The following is a 21,568-nucleotide window of genomic DNA, read 5'->3' as shown; positions in this document are numbered from 1 at the left end:
TACAAAAAATTAGCCGGGCGTGGTGGTGGGCACCTGTAGTCCCAGCTACTCCGGAGGCTGAGGCGGGAAAATGGCGTGAACCTGGAAGGTGGAGCTTGCAAAGAGCCGAGATCGCCGCCGCTGCACTCCAGCCTGGGTGACAGAGCAAGACTCTGTCTCAAAAAAAATAGAAATAAAAATGAATAAAAAAACCTATGTCCACATGAAAACCTGCATGTGATGTTTATAACAGCACTATTCATATTTGCAAGAACTTGAAAGCAACCAAGATGTCCTTCTGTAGGCGAATAAACAAACCATACATCCAAACAATGAAATTCAGTGCTAAAAAGAAACTATAAAGCCACGGAAAAACATGGACTAATCTTAAATGCATACTACTGGCTAAAAAGACAATCTGAAAAGGTTACATACTACATGATTCCAACTATATGACCTCCCAGAAAAGGCAAGACTACAGAGACAGTAAAGATTGGTGGTTGTCAGGGGTTAAGGCAGAGGGAGGAATGATTGGCCAAAGTACAGAGGAGTCTTAAGGCAATAAAACTACTCTGTTAGGGATAAAAGACTTTAAGGTAGCAGGTAAAAACACAAAACTAAACAAAAAAACTATTCTGTACTATGCTATTACTACAATGTACTCTGATACAACAATGGTAGATAGATGTCATTATACATTTGTCAAAATCCATAGAATGTACAAGACCAAAAGTGAAACCCAATGTAAACTATGAGCTTTGGGTAATAATGACTGTCAATGTAGGCTCATCAGGTGTAACAAATGTACCACTCTGGTATAGCACTTTGACAGTGAGGGGGCAAGTGGAGAGGAGGAGAGGAAGAGGGAGAGAATAACAAGGGTTCTATAAGAACACTATACTTTCTGCTCAATGGTGCAGCATGTTGACAGTGGGGGAGTGAGTGAGAGAGAGTGTGTATGTATGTGTGTAACAAGGATTATATAAGAACACTCTATACTTTCTGCCCAATTCTGCTCTAAACCTAAAACTGGTCTAAAAAATAAAGTTGGGGCCGGGTGCAGTGGCTCACACCTGTACTCCCAGCATTTTGGGAGGACGAGATGGGTGGATAACTTGAGCTCAGGAGTTGGAGACCAGCCTGGCTAACATGGTGAAACCCCACCTCTACTAATAATACAAAAATTAGCCAGGCATAGTGGCAGGCACCTATAATCCCAGCTACTTGGGAGGCTGAGGCATGAGAATCGCTTGAACTCGGGAGGCAAAGGTTGCAGTGGGTTAAAGATCGTGCCATTTTACTCCAGCCTGGGTAACAGAGGGAGGCTCCATCTCAAAATAATAATAACAACAACAATAATAATAATAATAATAATAAAAAGTTGAGATTACAGGTACAGCAGATGCGCCTGTAATCTGAACTTCTCAGGAGGCTGAGGCAGGAGAATTGCTTGAGTTCAGCAGTCTGAGACAAGGCTGGGTAACATAGCTCAACTACATCTCAAAAAAATAAAGCCTACTAATTAAAAAATAAATGAGGCCAGGATATGGTGGCAAACAGCTATAATCCTGCATTTTGGGAGGCCAAGGCAGGAGGATGGCTTGAGGCCAGGAGTTTGAGAACAGCCAGGGCAAAATATGAGGAACCATCTCTAAAAAATGAAAAAAAAATTTTTTTGTCTCACTCTGTCACCTGGGCTAGAGTATAATGGTGTGATCTCAGCTCACTGCAACCTCTGCCTCTTGGGTTCAAGTGATTCTCCTGCCTCAGCCTCCTGGGTAGCTGGGATTACAGATGTGCGCCATCATGCCCGGCTACTTTTTGTATTTTTAGTAGAGATGGGGCTTCGCCATGTTGGCAGGGTTGATCTTGAACTCTTGACCTCAAGTGATCCACCCACCTTGGCCTCCCAAAGTGCTGTGATTACAGGCATGAGCCACCTTGCCCAGCTAAAACTGAATTATTAAAAATTTTAAATTTACTTGGATATAAAGTTAATAAAGCACGTTTCCAACACACTTAGAATATTGTGACATCACTGAGGGTCCAAATTGATATATCTGTATCCTCATTTAAAACAACCAATCAAGAATACAAGTATTTCACAACCAAAAAAATTAAACACTTCAACCTGCACATTCTCTTATCTGCTCTTCTCCAGGTGTTTACAGAAGCCCCTTTCCCTCCCCCACTGGTTTACCAGGTGAAACAGGTAATTCCTGAAGAGTAAAATGACCTTCTGTCCACTTGGCAAAACCATGTTTAATGACTATAGATCTCCCAATTCAGCGTCACTTTCATATTGGCAAGGAAAATGTTTAATGCTCTGAAAGAACAGAACTATTCTTCAGTTCAGACATTGTAGAAATACTTTGCACAGATGAGCACAAGTTGATATTCAGATTGGACATAATTGCTTTTAGCCTCAGAAATTGGTCTGGTAGCCTAGTCAGGGAAATTAAGTATTCCTCTGAATAGCAGTCAAAATAACTGACCACAGCAGCAATGTAACACAAAAACCGTTGCTAAGAAAGCTTATTAGCAGGCCGGGCGCGGTGGCTCACGCCTGTAATCCCAGCACTTTGGGAGGCCGAGGCGGGCGGATCACAAGGTCAGGAGATCGAGACCACGGTGAAACCCCGTCTCTACTAAAAATACAAAAAATTAGCCGGGCGCGGTTGTGGGCGCCTGTAGTCCCAGCTACTCGGGAGGCTGAGGCAGGAGAATGGCGTGAACCCGGGAGGCGGAGCTTGCAGTGAGCCGAGATCGCGCCACTGCACTCCAGCCTGGGCGACAGAGCGAGACTCCGTCTCAAAAAAAAAAAAAAAAAAAAAAAAAAAAAAGAAAGCTTATTAGCATTTCTAACTTGTTAAATGAGAAAGACATGTACAAGTATGATATTAAATATTAAAACATTTAAGAATAAAATCCACTTTTTTTGAGACAGGGTCTTGCTCTGTTACCCAGGCTGGAGTGTAGTGGCACAATTACAGCTCACTGCAGCCTCGACTTCCTGGGTTCAAGCAATCCTTGCACCTCAGCCTCCTAAGTAGAGCTGGGACTACAGCCTTATGCAACCATGTGCAGCTAATTTTTTTATTTTTTGTTGACATTGTGTTTCTCTATATTGCCCCGGTGCAATAATCCTTAATATACTTCCTTTCCTTAGTGAAGTTGTTTTTTTCATTTTTAAAAATATTTTTATTTCATTTTACTTTTTGTAGAGATGGGTTCTCGCAATAATGCCCAGGCTGGTGTCAACACTCCTGGTCTCAACCCATCCTCCCTCCTCAGCCTCCCAAAGTGCTGGTATTACAGACGTAAGCCACCCCGTCCAACCAGAAGTTGTCTTTTTCTAAATTAAGATAGCTTATTAGATTTTTCCTCCACTGTCTTCTAATTTTTCTCTAGGTACTCTGGCTATTTTGTAGAAGACCAACTATCTGCATCAAAAAGTTTTATACTTAAGAACTGAATTGTGTTCCCCACCTCCCCCAAAGTCCTATGTTGAAGCCCAACCCCCAATTTAACTATCTGGAGAGAGGGTCTTTAGGAGTTAAGTTTAAATGAGGTCAAAGGGTAGAGGGGTCTAATTAGATAGGGCAGTGACCTTGTAAGAAGATAACTCCTTCTGCTATCCCCCCAGAAAAGGTGGCTAGCTACCTGCAAGCCAGGAAGAGCTGTCACCAGAACCTGACCATGCTGACACCCTGATTTTGGACATCCCAGCCTCCAAAACTGTGAGAAAGTAAATTTCTGTTGTTTAAGCTTCCTGGTCTATGGTATTTGTTATGGAAGCTTGAGCTGTCTAATACAACATTCAAACCAACAGAACAACCAGTGAGAATTTTTCTGCTGTACCAACTTTTTAACAAAATTCTTATAAGAATTCTGTCACAGTGAACTTATTCCACCCTCTTCCCAACACTAGCGGTCATGCTAAGCCAAAATTCCAGCTACCTGACTCCAAGAAGAAGGCAAAGGAAAATGGATTTGACCTGTTTACAAGTAGTTATGAAATATATGCAAGCAAACTTCAATCAGGAAAAAAAATCCTGAAGTAACACAAAAACCAGGCTTTAGTTCCTGAAAATGAATGAGAAAGTTTGGGAATAAGCATCTACAACCCACAAGTTACTGAAGGTAACTTAGTTTTAACTTCACGATGACTCTCACAGTGGCTTTTGGGAAGCCACCCAAGGCAACAATTACTCAACTTTACATCTGATATATTAGCACATGCCTGCTTATTAGTTAGCACTTTAAAGACTTAATGAATGTAAGATGATGGGTCATTTGTGATTATAGATTTGTAATTATAAAATTACTTTTACAATATATCATGCATCAAATATATTATTTTGGTAACTAAAGAATGTGGGGAACAATCCAGACCCCCATTTTATCATCTTCAAAGATGGCTTATTATAATTAGCATAATCTTGTATTTGAAAAACTCAGGGGAGGCTAAAAGCGGGACCAGTGAACTGCAGTTTGTAAAGGGGATATATCCACTAATTAAAAAAATTATTTGACTTCATTCTAAAGAAGCCAAAATAAACCCTAAAATCACAGTAACCAAGAAAAAGTGGCCTTAGACTCTGCACTGAAGTCTTCATGTTCTTTCTCCAGCGCACACACACACATTACATAATCTGAAACTGAATCCTATTCTACATGTGATCACCTCACCAAAAAATCCATCTCCAAATCCATCCAACCATCTGATTAATTATAACTACTTTCAAAGACGTCTATAATTGTGTTAGTTTCTCAGCAGAGTAGACAAATTTTGGACAGGCCAATTTTATCCATATGCTGACAAAATTTAAAATGTTTGAAAGTTTCTTGAATTACCATTTTTTTCCTGGAACTATCTTTTCAAATGATTCTTGAGTAATGATTTAAAGGATACACTCTGTCATTGCAGCAACATCCAGTTTGTCAATATCAGGTGAACTAGGGCAACACTTCTTGAATTCTTTTCGAAGATCAAAAAAGGAATAGAAGCATTCAGGTAATAGTACATTCTGAGGAAGGACAAAGTAGATACTGTTAACTAGGTGAATTTGGTTCAATGTTTCTCTTACAATTAGGAACCTAAAAATTGAAATATAAGCATATTTTACAATGGAAAAAATTTAAATTTTAATGTAAGAGTTGCTTTATTTTTAAAAGTTGGTCCTGTTTCTATATTAGATCCTATGTACCAGTCTCATGAAAAAAAATTATTGTTTTAAGGCAGTGGATTACCATGTTTGTGCTTCAGTATGCATTCCATTCGAAACAATTCTGAAGCTGTGATACATTTGGGCTGTTATACTTCATATTTTCTGGCTGTTAATACTACTCTTTTTTCCAGCCATAACCATTTTAGAACATCTGTATTTTCAGGCAGCACTAGCAGCCCTTTCAGTTTTCATACAGATGCAGGATTAGATTGTAAAACTGGGTAGTTCTAACTATTGGGTTCTAATAATGCATATTTTCAGTAGTAAGTGAGATTAGAATAGTAAATTCCTGATTAACTGAAAAGGCTTATTTTTGTGCCAAATAATAGTCCCACATTAGTCTTCTTGACCAATATTGTAGCTGTACCTTTGAACTCAAATTAGACTTCAAACAAAAACAAAAACAAACTCACAAATCCCAAAGGCAAAGGAGAAATTGTTACTGCTATTCTTAGCTATTAGCACCACTACTGTGGCTATTAAGCAAAGCACAATTGTCTGGACAAATATTACACTACTGTTTCTTTTGTTGTTTTCTTAACAAAATAACTCGGCATTGGATAACTTTTAAAGATAATCCTTTTAAAAACTCAATTTAGATTTTTCTTAAAATTTCAAAATTGTTTGTGTTAATTTGCTGGGAATTTTTACCCATTTTTACATTAGAACATCAAGGAAAGTAAGACTTTTAAATGTTAAATGTTCATGCAAAATGTCTCCTCTCCAAGTTCCTTCTATTGGATTTTATTAGATGTGACCTATTCATGCTGTATTCTGAAATCAGTATTGCTGCATCATGGTCACAGCTTTTAAAAAAGTTAACAACTAAAAGAACCATGAAACCTGCCTATTACCTACAAAGATGCTCACTTAAAAGCTGTTTGTAAGGACAGTAACTCACATGTTCAACAATAATCAGTTTAAGTTGTTGTGTCCATTTAAAATACTGAGTATTTTATTTAGTGCTTATAACAATGTTGATGTTCTATTAAATAATGTAGGCTAAAAGGCTTATGCAGTATGAATGCTCTTTGTAAATAATGCTTGTCTACAGAATTCTGGAAGAATATATCCAAACATGTTCATGTTAGAGAAGAACATTTTAATGTATTGAGTGGCAGGATTATTTCATGTTTTGCCATTTTCCCTTTAATGAATATACAGGATTACTTTCACTATAAAATTGTTTTAGTTTCTGTATTTAATCAAAATCCTAATAGTAGTGGCTGAGGAAAAAGTCTTACTTTTTCTCCAGATGTTTTCCTATACCCAAAGTAGTCCACCTAAATAATGAAAACAGCTATTTTCCTCTGGCCCAACAGAAAAGATTAAGTCTTGTCCTTCTGTCATGTGAGTCTGGGAGGAAAAAAGTAATCCTTACTTATCACTATTTCTGGTAAGGATGTAGCAACTAGTCTAGCATTTAATTTTTTAAAAAAATTCTTCCCCTTTTATCAAATAATTACTAAGACTCATATAAAAGGAGAGATTTCCTGAAGACATAAGAACTTGAGTTACTCCTTCAAACTTTTAAAATTGTCATAATATATTAAACGAAATAAAATCTGTGCTTACTTGCCTGGGTCATTTGTCAGTCTACATCTTTCATTGCAAGCTTTGCCTCATACAGGTACCTAAATATATTCTACTTCCATCTTTTCAAGCTCAGTGCCTGCCTACCACAATAAAAAGTTACAGCTCAAACTAATTTAAGTTGTTAAGAGACAGTGTATTAGCAATGATTGGCTACACTGGGTGGGTTGCCGCTGCTGTTCCTTTTCCCACAGCCTCTTGGTATTTATCCAGGGAGAGAAATCACATTTTACCTATAGTAAGACTATATTTCTCTCACTCTGTAATCCTCTCTATGTCAGAAAAATGAGCAAAGGTAAAAGATGAGGGTGACCCTTTTGTTTTGATGCAAGAATCAGTTTTGAACATTTACTTAAAATCAGACAAAGTGAAGAGTGCTACGATTGTGGTTTCACTAGATACAACGTTGTCTTATTTAAGTAGCCTTTTTAATGAAATGATTAGAAATACAACTTTAAAGGTTTAATTCTTTTTTCCTTCCTTTCTAGGATTTTCAACACAAATGGGAATATTATGACATACTAAAAATAGTTCTTTCCTCTCTATAGTTATTTTAAATGTCAAAAATTCACACTCCATATTAGCTTTGGGAAAGGGAGAGTGTCATGCATCTTGAAAATTGGACATAAAGAGACTATTTTAAGTTACCCAAGAGTATCTTTGTATATACATAACACCAGATTTACATTTTAATAATTTTTAAGAGTATGGTTCAGTAAAACATTAAGTACATTAACATATTTTGCAACCATAACCACCATCCATTTCCAGAGATTTTTCATCTTCCCAAACTGAAATTCTGTACTCATTAAAATAACTCCCTATATGCATATTTTTAAAAACCGAGAAACTTGAATAAACCAAAAATTTTTAAAAACTTCCAGTCACCCCAAAGGTCCAACCATTTTTTTTTTCCAGAAGCCAGCACTCTTACCTTCTTGGAAGCCTCAGGATGCAGGATTTGCCTGACATGAAGCTGCCCATCAGTACAGAGACAGAAAGAAGTCCCTACTCCAATATTCAGTTCATTGCTCACTGACTGGTTAAACTGCAAGAACAAGATACACACAGGGATGCAACTGATGCACCATTTAGAAACTCTGCAAAGTAACTCCGCTTGGCGATAGCCAGAGAAAACTGAGATAAGGGCCCTGATGGGGGACACCGGTGCTGGGGCAACCTTGGAAAGACAGACTCCTTTCCCACAAACCTCCTTACTTCCTCGAGGTAGGGAAGCTTTCCAATCAATCCGCAGTTCGCGCCCAGGAGAAACTTGTCAATGCATTCTCCCTTCTGTTTTTACAAAAAAATTCACTCAAGACTTAAGTCAGATGTCTCATCTCATCAGCAGGTTGCCTTCAGATTACATCATTCCTTAGTGTTACTTTTTGTTTGTTTGGATGTGCCAGGCTTAAGACCCCAGCTTCTGATAAACAAATACGGGTACTGGGTATACAGATCTGGAAAAAAGTCTTGGATGAATACACCCCAGAAAGGATAGCTTTCTCCTATAACTCGAGGCTCGTGTGCTAGGGCAGAGGTCATGAGAGCGCAGAGCATTCATCTGTGCACAGGTTTAGCACCCCGCCCTACCCGATCCGGCACCCGTCAGCACCCCGGAACAGCCGGTTTTTAGGTCACCTCAGTCCTAATAAGGGGATTCCATCAGTTCCGCAGTGACCCAACGGGCAGCCTTGCACGTTCGGACCTCAAAAACCTCCCTGGTCCTGGGACCAAGGCCACTAAAGAAATAACGACGGACCGAGCCTTTCGTTGGGAGTTCAGAAGCCTGAAACCAGGCAGGCACCTTCAAGTTCCGACCCAAACCGTGCTACTTCTTGCACACCCGCGGGCCCGCCTGGACGTCTACGCCACAGCGCCCTCTGCCCGAAGGCTGTGGGCCCAAACCCCGCAGGGGAGCGGCGCGTCTAGGGTCTGGACCTGGAGATGGGGGCGCTAGGATTCAAACTCCGCACGTCAATCAATTGGCAAAATGGAGCTGACTCTCCCGCTCCAGTAACTACTCTGGAAGCAACTCGAAAACTAGTGAATGTCGGTCCCAAACCCTTGGGGCCGGGAGGTGAAGAGAAGCAGCGACCCCCGCCCAAACGGTGCGCTCCGGCCCTCAGACGGGGCTCCCACCCACGCGGCCGGGCGGGAGTCTTGCCACCCTGCTCCGGGAACACGCGTGGGCCGCCCTGAGAGGGCGTAGGGTGCGGTGGGGTTGGGCCCAGGCTGGGGTGGGCGGCGTGACCCGGGGCTGTCACCTGTCGGAGGGCTTGGTCCAGCTGCGACGCCGAGGACAGGCTTTCGACGTCTATTTTAGTTTCTTCTTTGCAGTCCTCCGTCAGTTCCAACTGATCCGGTCTAACTAGTACTTCGTGCAACTGTCCCACCTCCGAAGGTAAAGAAGCAGGGGTCAGTTTCCCTCAATTTCGGAGCTGCTTTCTGCACCCTCCACCCTCGCTCCCCTGCTGGGGGGACCCGCGCCTCTCTAGGGGTCCGGACGCAGAATCAAAGCTCTTGACTCGCCATCGGCTCCAGTGCGTTCCTGCCCCCCCGCCCCACCCCCCACCCGATAGGTCGGAAAGGCCCTGGAAGTGGATCCCGGGGCCTCCGAGACCCCACCTCGTCTCGGCGGGGCGTCCCCCGACGGCCAAAGAACCATTCTCGGTAGCGCTGGCCTCCCCACCTGAGCCAGGTTGCGGAGGGCTGAAATGGCTCCAAGGCAGTTGGCCAACAAGTTTGGTTTTACTCTAGCTTCCCTAGGCCGCGGGTCCAGACTCACAAGGGGGCAAACAAGAGCACTTATTTACCTACCTCCACCCCCCTCCCCGCCCAAACCTCTACTACAAACTTCTTGCCCCATTCCTTGCATTTAGACGAAAACGTGAAGAAATACCTTCTTGTTGGCCAGATCCACCACTTTCCAGAACAGCAGGATCAGCTCCTTCTCATCCGAGCCTAGCTTGGCCCCGGTGGCCCCAGCAGTGATCCCAAAAAGCACCACCAAGTAATCCGGAGAGGCCGTCATGACGATAGGTGGGGAGGGGGAGAAGGGGGGGGGTCAGGAGGAGGTAAGGCGGGGTGGAAGTGAGAACGAAAAAACCTGTGCTAAACCCTCTTCTAAGAGAAAAAGAAAGAGCGCCCACCCCCCCTCCTCGCTGCTGCTACTGCAAAAGGCGGTAACCAACCACCCAAGCCCACACCTGGCCGGTGCTCCACGCCCAGGGCAGGAAGGGGGGTGGGAAGGAGGGCGCAGGAGGCCTGCCCTTTTTGTATTCAGTTGCCCGGGCGTCTATGCAAAAAGCCTGGAGCAATGCTGCACCCCCGGGAGGCACGCAATGGCTGAAAGCTTTTCTGTTTTGGGATGTGGCTCTACCTGCCCGCCCCTTCCCCCTCCCCCACGTGGTGCAGGTAAGAGACACCTGGCGGCGCCGGCCCATTGGCTCCTTCAAACCACGACGTGGCAGCGGTGGGGGAGGAGGCCGCTTGGGGAGGGGGAAGAAGGGGCGGGAGACAATGGCTGGATGAATGGAGAGGCCAGGGCGAGAGAGGAGGAGGGGGAGGCGCGAGGGGCGGGGAAGAGGCGGTTGCCATCCAGAGGGTAGACGAGGCCAGACGGGAAAAGGGCTCGGAGAGCTAAAGGTCGCGGAGTCGCTGGGGGGAGGGGTCCCCACTGAGAGGTGCGGGGCGGGGGGACTCGGAGAATACCGGCTGCGGGGAACGAAGCCGAAGGTTCTGAAGGGTCAAGCGAAAAGGCCAGATACAGGGAGGCGAAAGGAGGCTAGAGGTGAGGCCCGGGGCGCGGAGCTGCCCAGGGCGCGGCGCCGGTGGAGGACGAACCGCTGAGGGAGGGACCTGCCAACCGCAGCCAGGAGGTGGCAGGGGCAACTGCCGATCCCCGGAAAAGCCGCTCCCGAGCTAACACACCTTTCAGTGCAAACATCAGGAGAAATCCTGCGAGCCCTCCCCTTCTCCTGGCCGGAGCCCGGGTGCACGCTCTTCCCAAACGCGCCGCAGTGCCCACCTTCCGGAGAGGAACCCGGCGCACGGCAGAGCCGGACGCCCCGGGCTGGACGCCCAGCCACCTAGTCACGCCCCAGGACGCAGTTACTCACCGCGCGCAAAGCAGCTGGGGGACCCTGCAAGGAAACTCGGGCACAATGGAGCCCGCTCGTTTTTCTCTCAACTCTAAATGCTCTGTCTGGTTTGGTCCAGGCTGCTAGTTTGAAGCTGGAACAATCTCCAGGGCTGGGGCCCATTTTCTTTTATTTGCCTTGGGCCCCAAATGAAAAGCATCTAACCGCATGCCTAATAAAAGTTTTCTTAATTCGGGCCAAGCAGGCTTCTTCCCAGGTTCTGCGCCCTGATCCCATTCCCTCTGCTCATGCGTTTGTTATTGTATTGGAGTGTGTTGACCAAGCTCCCAAACAACCTTCCTTGCTCTACCTCAGCTTGGTCTGCCAGAGGCTCGTGCCCCCCCACCATCACCCCCAGCCACCACATCTGTGGCAGTATGTTGTTGGGTCTTGTTGACATTTTAGAGAGAAAAGCGCTACGGGTGAAGTTTTCTCGGGTTATACATCTCAAAGCGATTTGTTCTTGGGAACAGAATTCTGTCTGAAGTATTACTAATTCGGCTCCAGGTGTCCAGCCCCGTTCATATTCATGATGTGAAACGGGCAACCATGCACCTATCCCTGCCGAACCCACTCCGGGTACAAATCCTTTCAGAACGCGTGTCAAGGGAAGCTGGAGGCCCGGCTTTCCCACTGGGGGTTCAGGCTCCCGGGACGGGGGGAGAGGAGCCCGAGGCCCGTGCCATCTCGTTTCCTGGCAGGAGAAGGTGCAGGCGGAGGCGGGGCCTCCCGTGATGCGGGTAGCAGCTCGCGTCCCCTTAGAGCGGGCGAAGGCCAGGGTCCCACACTCGCAGCGCTGCGACGGCGTTCGAGACCTCCCTCGTCCGCTGCTTGAGTTCCAGAGTTGGGTGCTTCCTTGTCCTGGACTTCGGAGTGCGGAGTCATAAATGGATTCCGGCAGGCTTGCTGCAGTGGCCTCGCTTCTCCCTAGCCCCGGTAACTCCGAGCCACCTGTCCAGGCCCTCGGGCGTCGCGGGGGCAGGGACTGGGCGCGGAAGGAGGCAGGGAGGGACCTGGAAAAACCACCCAGATTGCATTGCAGTGGGCGAGGCCGCCTGGAGGAGCCGGTTCCAGCTAACCACCTCCCCGTCGGGCTCTCGGTGCGCGGTTCCCAGGTGCTCAGCGCTGCCGGGCCCAGGAGGTGCCGCCTCGCAGGGACGCGGAACCCGGTGCGTGGCCCCCGTGGGGCGGACCAGCTAGCGCGCGGCGGTCCGGAGGCTCGTAGCCAAGCAGGTGACTGTTGCTGAAAAAGTGGTTGGAACACTTCGGGAAACTGGGCCCCGCCTGTTCTTTCTAGGGCTTTGGAGTTTGGATTAATCATTTGTGTAGCCCGTTTGGATAAACCGAAGACTTTATTAAATCAGCGCATTTACCAGGAATTCCGCAGCAGTATCCACATTAGAATCTTGAGTCTTGGAGTTGACCATATTCACACAGACTTGCCTTCTTCCTGTTTAGTTTATGCCTTGTGTTCCGTTATTGGAACGCTAAGCTTGTGGGAGTTATTTACATCCTACTGCCCAAGGTCATCGCCAAGGTGTGATTTTTCACAAAAAGAATTTGCAACCTCCGGCGTAAATGGCTTAAGGAAGTCTAATCCCGGTTTCTGATTTTTTTTTAATTTATTTAAAGGTTAATCTTTTTTTTTTTTTTTTTTTTTTTTTTTGTAATTTAAAAGTTAATCTTTCCGGGCCGGGCGCGGTGGCTCACGCCTGTAATCCCAGCACTTTGGGAGGCTGAGGCAGATCACGAGGTCAGGAGTTCGAGACCAGTCTGACCAACATGGTGAAACTCCGTCTCTACTAAAAACACAAAACTTAGTCGGGTGGGGTGGCGCACACCTGTAATCCCAGCTACTCGGGAGTCTGAGGCAGGAGAATCGCTTGAACCTGGGAGGTGGGGGTTGCAGTGAGCCAAGATCTGGCCATTGCAGTCCAGCCTGGGTGACAGAGCGGGAGTCCGTCTGAGGAAAAAAAAAAAAAAAAAGGTTAATCTTTCCAACTAGGTTTTCAAGGATGAGGATTTTTTTTGTTGTTGTTCTCAAATGTATTCCCAGGGCTTGGAACAGAGCCTGATATATACTAGGCACTCAACAAATATTTGTTGAATGATTGTAATGAGTAACACCCATTTTTGCAGCTCTTTGTCTTCTGAGCCTAGGGCATAGTTCATCACTGCAGAAGTGAGATTGTCAAAATGGGAGTCTACAGGTAATTTAAGACTTAAATGTTTAAAGAGTAGGTGCTAATTCTTCAACAAACTTACTTTTGTTAAATTAAAATTGTAAAATGTGGTGGAGGGGTTGGAATATATGTAATTCAAGACAATTAGTTCTGAATACAAAAATGTTTTACTGTCTATCACCACCATCTATAAATCTAATTCAGTAAGGATAATCTGTGTAAGGTGGCTGGAAGGAACCTTGAGGAGAGAGGCTTATTTAAGTATTGGCGCAGGACCACACCTCAAACTCTCAAAACGCTGAGATTCTGTTGTTTTGTTTTGTGTTTTTAAGCACCAGACACCCAAGTTGAGGAACAACCTTTAAAATAACTGGCCTGTACTCTTACATACATTAAAGCCATCAAAGACAAAGACTGAAGAAAAACTTTTGCAGATTAAAGGAGTTTAAGAGACATGATCCTGAACCGGAAAAAGTAAAAAATAAAAAAATAAAAAGGTCTGTAGATTAAATAATAGTATTATATCCATGTTAATTTCCCGTTTGTTGTAATATTACTGTGGTTGGGCAAAAGAGTGTCTTTGTTGGTAGAAATACCTACTGAAGTATTTAGGGGTAAAGAGGAATCATGTCTGTAACTTAATCTCAAAAGGTTCAGACAAAATATATGTAAAGGGAATGATAAAGCAAATGCAATAAAATGTTAACATTGGGGAATCTGTATAAGGGAATTCTTTATACCATTCTTTGTAACTTTTCTGTAAGTCTAAAATTTCAAATCAAAAATAATTTTTTTAAGCATCAGGGGACATTTTGCTGCCACCGCCTTGCTGGTGGTTGGCAAGGCTCTATGTCATGACTTTTTTTTTTCTGTTAATCTAATGACTTATACTGTAAAATAAACCCATTTTCTTTGTTTTTTCCTTAGTGAATGAAAGAGGGTGAAAGAAAAGGTCACCATTTTCTGTATAGTAATCCTTTCATATACTTTAAGGTTGTTCTTAACTCACCTTTCGTAGACTAAATAACTGCAAACTCTTCAAAGTTTTCATTGTGAATCTTACTTTCCTCCTCTTTAATTATCTTCATTACCCTCCCTTGACCCTTTTTCTCATCACTTTTAGAGAGCACATTTGACAGAATACAAATGTGTCTGCTGGGGCCTCATTGTTGACGCAGTGGTACCTATATGTCATAATCTTTTCTTATTTTTTTTGAGATTCAATTATTTTTATTCCAAAGATATAAGTAAAAATGTGAGGCCGGGCATGGTGGTTAACACCTGTAATCCCAGCACTTTGGGAGGCCAAGGCGGGAAGATCACCTGAGGTCAAGAGTTCGAGACCAGCCTGGCCAACATGGTAAAACCTCATCTCTACTAAAAATAGAAAAAAATTAGTTGAGCATGGTGGTGCACGCCTGTAGTCCCAGCAACTCAGGGAGGCTGAGGCAGGAGAATCACTTGAACCCAGGAAGCAGAGGTTGTGTGAGCCAAGATCATGCTACTGCATTCCAGCCTGGTGACAGGGTGAGACTCCATCTCAAAAAAAAAAAAAAAAAGAAAAAAAAAGTGAACAGATATATTGATATAAAATTCATAAAACATATGGATATGTTAAAAAGGAGAAACTCAGGTTGCCTTTGAGGATAAGAATTGAGGGCCTATGTGTCAAGAATACTTTGCACAGTTACGCCGTGTGCGGTGGCTCACGCCTGTAATCCCAGCACTTTAGGACGCCGAGGCAGGCGGATCACGAGGTCAGATTGAGACCATCCTGGCTAACACGGTGAAACCCTGTCTCTACTAAAAATACAAGAAATTAGCCAGGCATGGTGGCGGGCCCCTGTAGTCCCAGCTACTCAGGAGGCTGAGGCAGGAGAATGGCGTGAACCTGGGAGGCGGAGCTTGCAGTGAGCCGAGATCATGCCACTGCACTCCAGCCTGGGCAACAGAGCAAGACTCAGTCTCAAAAAAAAAAAAAAAAGAATACTTTGCACCGTTTATACTATTGCGGTATTTGAACTTTTTTCCTTGTACATGTATAACTTTTTAAAAAGAATGAGAAATATTGTATAAGTGCAACTATTTTTACTATAAATCTTTATTTCCATAAAATTATCAGTAAGTGTGTGGTCAATAGCTCTTATTATATAGCTATGATATCTTTTGAATTTGTTTATCTGGTAACACTAGCTCATGTTTGTAAATCCTTTGGAACTCCCAAAATGATTTTACATACATCACCTAATTTGTAAGATTACGTTAGCTTTTCGGTTTTCTTGTCTTAATATGTGATTATCTATTGAACTGCAGTGTTTTTTTTTTTCCCATCATGTCAACACACACAAAATAGGAAACCAGTAGTTGTAATTTTCTTGAGCAGTTCTTAATAGAATTTATTTAATAGTTTAGTACTTTTCTTTTATTAAGTATTGGACCAAGCTGTAATGGAATGATAAGACTCACACTTCCAGAACAGAGCCTTCTGTTACTCGTGTGTTTATCCTGATGGCCATAGGACCATGGAAAATTCTGTCACGATATATGTCATCATCTTATTTGCAATGCAATCCCCCTTTTAAGACTACGTAGCAGCACTACATTTACTGACTCAAGGTTCATTTGAGATCTCTAGATCTTTTTTTTTTTTTTTTTTTCTTGAGACAGAGTTTCATTCTTGTTGCCCAGGATGGAGTGCAGTAGCACAATCAGGGCTCACCACAACCTCTGCCTCCCGGATTCAAGCTATTCTCCTGCCTCAGCCCCCCTAGTAGCTGGGATTACAGGCATGCGCCACCATGCCCCGCTAATTTTATATTTTTAGTAGAGATGGGGTTTCTCTGTGTTGGTCAGGCTGATCTCGAACTCTCGAACTCAGGTGATCCACCTGCCTCAGCCTCCCAAAGTGCTGTGATTATAGGCGTGGCCACCATGCCCGGCCCTCTAGATCTTTCTTAGTGTTTTAGTTGCACATACTTAGTTACTGTCTTGTTCTTATAAGAATATCTTCTAAGCGGGGCCTGGTGGCTCATGCCTGTAATTCCAGCACTTTGGGATGCTGAGGCGGGCAGATCGCTTGAGGTCAGGAGTTGGAGACCAGCCTGGCCAACATGGTGAAACCCCATCTTTACTAAAAATACAAAAATTAGACGGGCATGTTTGCAGACACCTGTAATTCCAGCTACTCGGGAGGCTGAGGCATGATAATCGCTTGAACCTGGGAGGCAGAGGTTGCAGTGAGTTGAGATCAGGCCACTGCACTCCAGTCTGGGCGACAGAGCAAGACTCCATCTCAAAAAAACAAAACAAAATATTCTACAGTGAATCAAAGTATGAAAATGTTCTCAAATTGTATAGCGGCAATGCTTTCACAAATCTTTTTATGTATTAAAAACCACTGAATTGTATACTTTAAAAGGGTTAATATTATGGCATGTGAATTATATTTCAGTTTTTAAAAAGCAAATCAAAGTAGAAGCCTGTGTTCTGAGGCTACCAAAAGCCACTGATATTCTTAGTTATTCATACTAGATGCATTTGTAAAAGACATCATATTTTATACTCCCTGGACACCAGCCTCTGAAGTGGAGAGGCAAGGAGAAGTGATGGTCAAGATAAATAAATTATAATTTTCCATTACTCTGTGCATTACACATTTAAAGAAATTACTGGCCTGAACCTTTATTATAGCGATTATTACAGACCATGAGAAAAAGTATGGGTTTAATAGTTGGCTCTGCCATTTGCTACCTTGTGGCCTTGGGCATGTTCCTCAACCTCACAAGAACTCAGTTTCTACCTGTAAAAATGGGGATGTTGATGATATACACTTCATAGGTTTTAAGGATTTTGCGTAGAAAAGCTTCCCTAAGGAAAACAAACCTGAGAATCAGGAAGGTTACTACTGAAGAGGAATCTCCAAGTGAGGAGGGTTCTTTCAAGACAACCACAAAGGCTGATGATTCTCTGGCCTTAGCGTAGACAAAAGACACCATTGAGGCATTTGAGCAAGACTTTACTGACTGCTGTGTCATAGGGAAATACACAGAAAAATACAGATAGGGAAATGCGCCATTAATCTTCATGGTGCATGGCTTATAAGATCCCCCTGATCCTTGGGGATCACAGAACTGTTCCCATTTAACTGGGCGTCCAGGTAAAAGAGATGCCACCAAGAGAATTCCTCCCTCCTTACTCCTGGCCTTTTGGCCATCAAGGTATCAGTTACCCCTGTCCCCGAGCCCCTTGCCCAGGAGTAAGTCCCTGCCTCTCCCAAAGCCCAGAGAGAGGAAAGTACAGCAGCACGCCTTATCTTTTAAGTCAAGGTGGGGTTGACAAGGGTGAATGTTTAAAAAAAAAAAAAAAGGAAGTTTTGTTTCTTTTCTTTCCTAAGGCCCTGTGCATCCCTGTAGCCTGCCTACTCACCTATCCATTTGGCTGATAAAGGGCCAATTTTATTATTCTGGCAAAATGTAACCTAAAAACCAGGAAATAGTTGTCACCCTGTTTTATGTCTGTTTGAAGTGTGTGAAATGGCCGGGTGTGGTGGCTCATGCCTGTAATCTCAGCACTTTGGGAGGCCAAGGCGAGCAGATCACCTGAGGTCAGTTCAAGACCAGCCTGGCCAACATGGTGAAACCCCGTGTGTGGGGCACGCCTGTAGTCCCAGCTACTCAGGAGGCTGAGGCAAGAGAATTGCTTGAACCCAGGAGGCGGAGGTTGCAGTGAACCAAAATTGCGCCCTTGCACTGCAGCCTGGGCGACAGAGGTGAAACTCCGTCTCAAAAAAAAAAAACAAAACAAACTTTTTTTAAAATTTAAAAGCCTACTTTAACCTTGTTGCTCCCCTTTTCAGATTAAATTGGAGTTATGGAGTAAAATATACACCCTTTAGCTCAAATCTCAATCTATCTATGAAGCTTCCCACGTATATAAGCCCTCAGTGATTACCACCATAGATATATTACTTAAAATGCTACTCTGCATTATTTATTTCCAGTAGGCAATGATTTTCTTTTCTTAAAATTCTAGACTCCCCCAATTAACAGTCATGTTTCTCATGGCCTGTTTCATGCCCACTGTTAAATTCTTCTGTTTATGTATACAAGCAGTAGAACTTGCTCCTGCTTAGAACTTAGTGGAAAAGGGATTTGCCTGGGGTTTCCATCAATTCTGCTGTCCTTAGAGGAAAGAATAAACACTTCTGAAATCAAAGAACTGCTCCCAGTAATAGCACATCCCTTTCTTGTCCAAATGTGTATCCTTGCTTTAGGTAGTTGAGAAAGTATCATATTGTAACTAGAATTCGTTTCTTCAAATAATATTTTGAATCAGATCAACGTTCTACAGGACAATATAGAAAGTCATTAGTACTGGCTGGACGTGGTGGCTCACATCTGTAATCCCAGCACTTTGGGAGGCCAAGGTGGGCGGATCACGAGGTCAAGAGTTTGAGACCATCCTGGCCAACATGGTGAAACCTCATCTCTACTAAAACTACAAAACTTAGCTGGGTATGGTGGCGCATGCCTGTAGTCCCAGCTACTCGGGAGGCTGAGGCAGGAGAATCGCTTGAACCAGGGAGGCAGAGGTTGCAGTGAGCTAAGGTCGCGCCACTGCACTCCAGCCTAGCAACAGAGTGAAACTCTGTCTCAAAAAAAAAGAAAAGAAAAAGAAAAAAGCCATTAGTACTGATTCTCTCTGAGGAGTAGGCCATGGAGTTGATGGGAGTGACAGCAGAAAGGCGAAGGAGATCTTTACATATCATAAACAATAAGATTGCTTTTATTTGTTAAGCAGACACTGTGTACCAAGTACCATTCTAAGCCCTTATCTCATTTAATTCTCACAACCAAATGAGGTAGAGGTACTGTTTTTTGCCTCACTTACGACGGAGAAAATCAGAGTTAAAAATAACTTGGTCAGCCTGGCCAATATAGTGAGACTCAGTCTCTACCAAAAATAGAAACACTTAGCAAGGCATGGTGATGCATGTCTGTAGTCCCAGCTATTCAGGAGGTTGAGATAGAAGAATCGCTTGAGCCCAGAAACTTGAGGCTGCAGTGAGCCATGATTGCACCACTGCACTCCAGCCTGGGCGACAGGGTGAGGCCCCAATGCAAAAGAAAAGAAAAAAAAAAAAGGCATAGATGCTACTAACAGAACTGGGATTCCTAGCTAGGGAGTCTGACTCCAGAGACTGCTTTTAGCCAACATGCCATGCTGAATATGACCCCCTTATATATTTTGGAAAATCTTACTTATACACAAAAATAAGGCAGACTATGACAAAGTAAAACACTTCCCTATGAGATCTTGACTACAACACATGCACATGACCAATAACAAGCCACAAAAGTGAAAGTACAGTAAGTCTAATGTTTTAATGAGATCACATCTGAAATTCTATAACCTGCATGTTATCTCCTCAGATTGTTTATAAGATAGCCATGAATTATGAAGAACACTGGAAACATATTAAGTGACAATCTATAATAACTATGCATAGCACATTAGTTAGAATACATATTAAATATGTCATCAAGCCTTTTTTTATATATTTGGAAGAAACTAGTATTTTATTTCAACTCCTTCATTTCACAAGAAGCCAAAGAAGTTAAGTGACTTGCCCAACCAAGGTGACACAGTGAATTAGTGGCAGGACTGTACTCAAAGCTTAGGTCCCCTGGCTCCCAATTCAATGCTCTTTCCCTGTTGTGTCCATGGCTACCTAGACAGTGTGCTCCCTCTGGAATATGCTGTTTTCTACATGGGATGTGGAGATGTCAGTGTATCTGGTTTTGCTTAAAATTAGTTATCTTGGGCCGGGCGCAGTAATATCACCCTTGTAATCCCAGCACTTTGGAGGCCAAGGTGGGTGGATCACGAGGTCAGGGGTTCGAGACCAACCTGGCCAATATGGTGAAACCCCATGACTACCAAAAATACACACACACACAAATTAGTCGGGAGTGGTGGCACTCGCCTGTAGTCCCAGCTACTTGGGAGGCTGAGGCAGAAGAATCGCTTCAACCCGGAAGGCAGAGGTTGCAGTGAGCCGAGATCGTGCCACTGCACTCCAGCCTGGGTGACAGAGCAAGACTCCGTCTCAAAAACAAAACAAAACAAAACAAAACAGTAGTTATCTTGGGCCAGGCGCAGTGGCTCACGCTTGTAATCCCAGCACTTTGGGAGGCCGAGGCGGGCAGACCACTTGAGGACAGGAGTTCAAGACCTGCCTGGTCAACATGGTAAAACCCCATCTCAACTAAAAATACAAAAACAGGCCGGGCGCGGTGGCTCACGCCTGTAATTCCAGCACTTTGGGAGGCCGAGGCGTGTGGATCATGAGGTCAGGAGATCGAGACCATCCTGGCTAACACGGTGAAACCCCGTCTCTACTAAAAATGCAAAAAATTAGCTGGGCCTGGCGGCGGGTGCCTGTAGTTCCAGCTACTCAGGAGGCTGAGGCAGGAAAATGGCCTGAACCCGGGAGGCGGAGCTTGCAGTGAGCCGAGATCGCGCCACTGCACTCCAGCCTGAGCCACTGAGGGAGACTCCGTCTCAAAAAAAAAAAAAAAAAAAAAACCCAAAAACATTAGCCAGGCGTGGTGGCGGGTGCCAGCGCCTGGGGAGGCTGATGCAGAAGAATGACTTGAACCCAGGAGGCAGAGGTTGTCACAGTTAGCCGAGATCATGCAATTGTAATCCAGCGTGGTCAACAAGAGCAAAAAACTCATCTCAAAAAAAAAAAAAAAAAGTTACTTGGGCAAGGAAAGGATATTCTTGGTTGACAGATCTTGTTCACTGTAGCTTAGGTAATGGAAATGGGACTTGGATGGCCATTGTGATGCTGACATATCTCTTCTTGACACCCTGAAGTACTACGATTTTGGAGCTCGGCACATGAGAATTCAGAAGAGTTTGGGGGAGAGGGGCAGGAGGTGGAGAGTGGCATTTGGACAAGACTTTTTTTTTTTCTTTGAGATAGAGTCTCACTCCATCACCCAGGCTGGAGTGCAGTGGCGTGATCTCAGCTTACTGCAACATCCGCCTCCCAAGTTCAAGCATTCTCATGCCTCAGCCTCCCGAGTAGCTGGAATTACAGACCTGGGCTAATTACCATACCCGGCTAATTTTTGTATTTTTAGTAGAAATGGGATTTCTCCTTATTGACCAGGCTGGTCTCAAACTCCTGACCTCAAGTGATCTGTCCGCCTGCACCTCCCAAAGTGCTGGGATTACAGGTGTGAACCACTGTGCCTGGCTGAGACATTCTTAAAAACAAAAAAAATTCAAAGACACTAGGTGAAGTGGCACATGCCTATAATCCCAACACTTTGGGAGGCTGAGGCCGGAGGATCGCTTGAGCTCAAGAAGTGCAAGACCAGACTGGGCAACATACTGAGACAACATCTCCATAAAAAAGTACAAAAATCCA

The 21,568-nt window shown here is 44.1% G+C and overlaps 2 protein-coding genes across 11 annotated transcripts in view; one reads left to right on the top strand and one right to left on the bottom strand.

The window, feature by feature from the left end:
• ESRP1 (epithelial splicing regulatory protein 1) overlaps window positions 1–10,637 on the bottom strand; it is a 70,316-nt gene extending 59,679 nt beyond the window's left edge. For all 8 annotated transcript variants that reach the window (XM_015145703.3, XM_015145705.3, XM_015145707.3 and 5 more), the window contains exons 1-4: window positions 9,706–10,637; window positions 9,071–9,199; window positions 7,738–7,851; window positions 4,895–5,009 (exon numbers count right to left, since the gene is read on the bottom strand). In XM_015145703.3, the coding sequence (XP_015001189.2) occupies window positions 4,895–5,009; window positions 7,738–7,851; window positions 9,071–9,199; window positions 9,706–9,837 (490 nt within the window). In that variant the 5' untranslated portion in view covers window positions 9,838–10,637. The remainder of the gene's footprint in view (window positions 1–4,894; window positions 5,010–7,737; window positions 7,852–9,070; window positions 9,200–9,705) is intronic.
• A 696-nt stretch (window positions 10,638–11,333) lies between these two features.
• The window catches only part of LOC144330819 (uncharacterized), a 76,739-nt gene continuing 66,504 nt past the window's right edge, over window positions 11,334–21,568 (top strand). The window contains exons 1-3 of one of the 3 annotated variants that reach the window (XM_077943868.1): window positions 11,334–12,178; window positions 13,085–13,155; window positions 13,461–13,642. In XM_077943868.1, coding sequence (XP_077799994.1) covers window positions 11,833–12,178; window positions 13,085–13,131 — 393 coding nt within the window. In that variant the 5' untranslated portion in view covers window positions 11,334–11,832 and the 3' untranslated portion in view covers window positions 13,132–13,155; window positions 13,461–13,642. Of the gene's footprint in view, window positions 12,179–13,084; window positions 13,156–13,460; window positions 13,643–21,568 lie in introns of those variants that run through there. The other 2 variants (XM_077943869.1, XR_013397339.1) reach the window with 2 other exon arrangements.

The sequence above is a fragment of the Macaca mulatta genome, chromosome 8 (assembly GCF_049350105.2).
Source record: "Macaca mulatta isolate MMU2019108-1 chromosome 8, T2T-MMU8v2.0, whole genome shotgun sequence".
Classification (NCBI taxonomy): Eukaryota; Metazoa; Chordata; class Mammalia; order Primates; family Cercopithecidae; genus Macaca; species Macaca mulatta.
The sequence above is the reverse complement of the archived record's forward strand: the minus strand, read 5'-3'. Positions and strand labels throughout refer to the sequence as shown.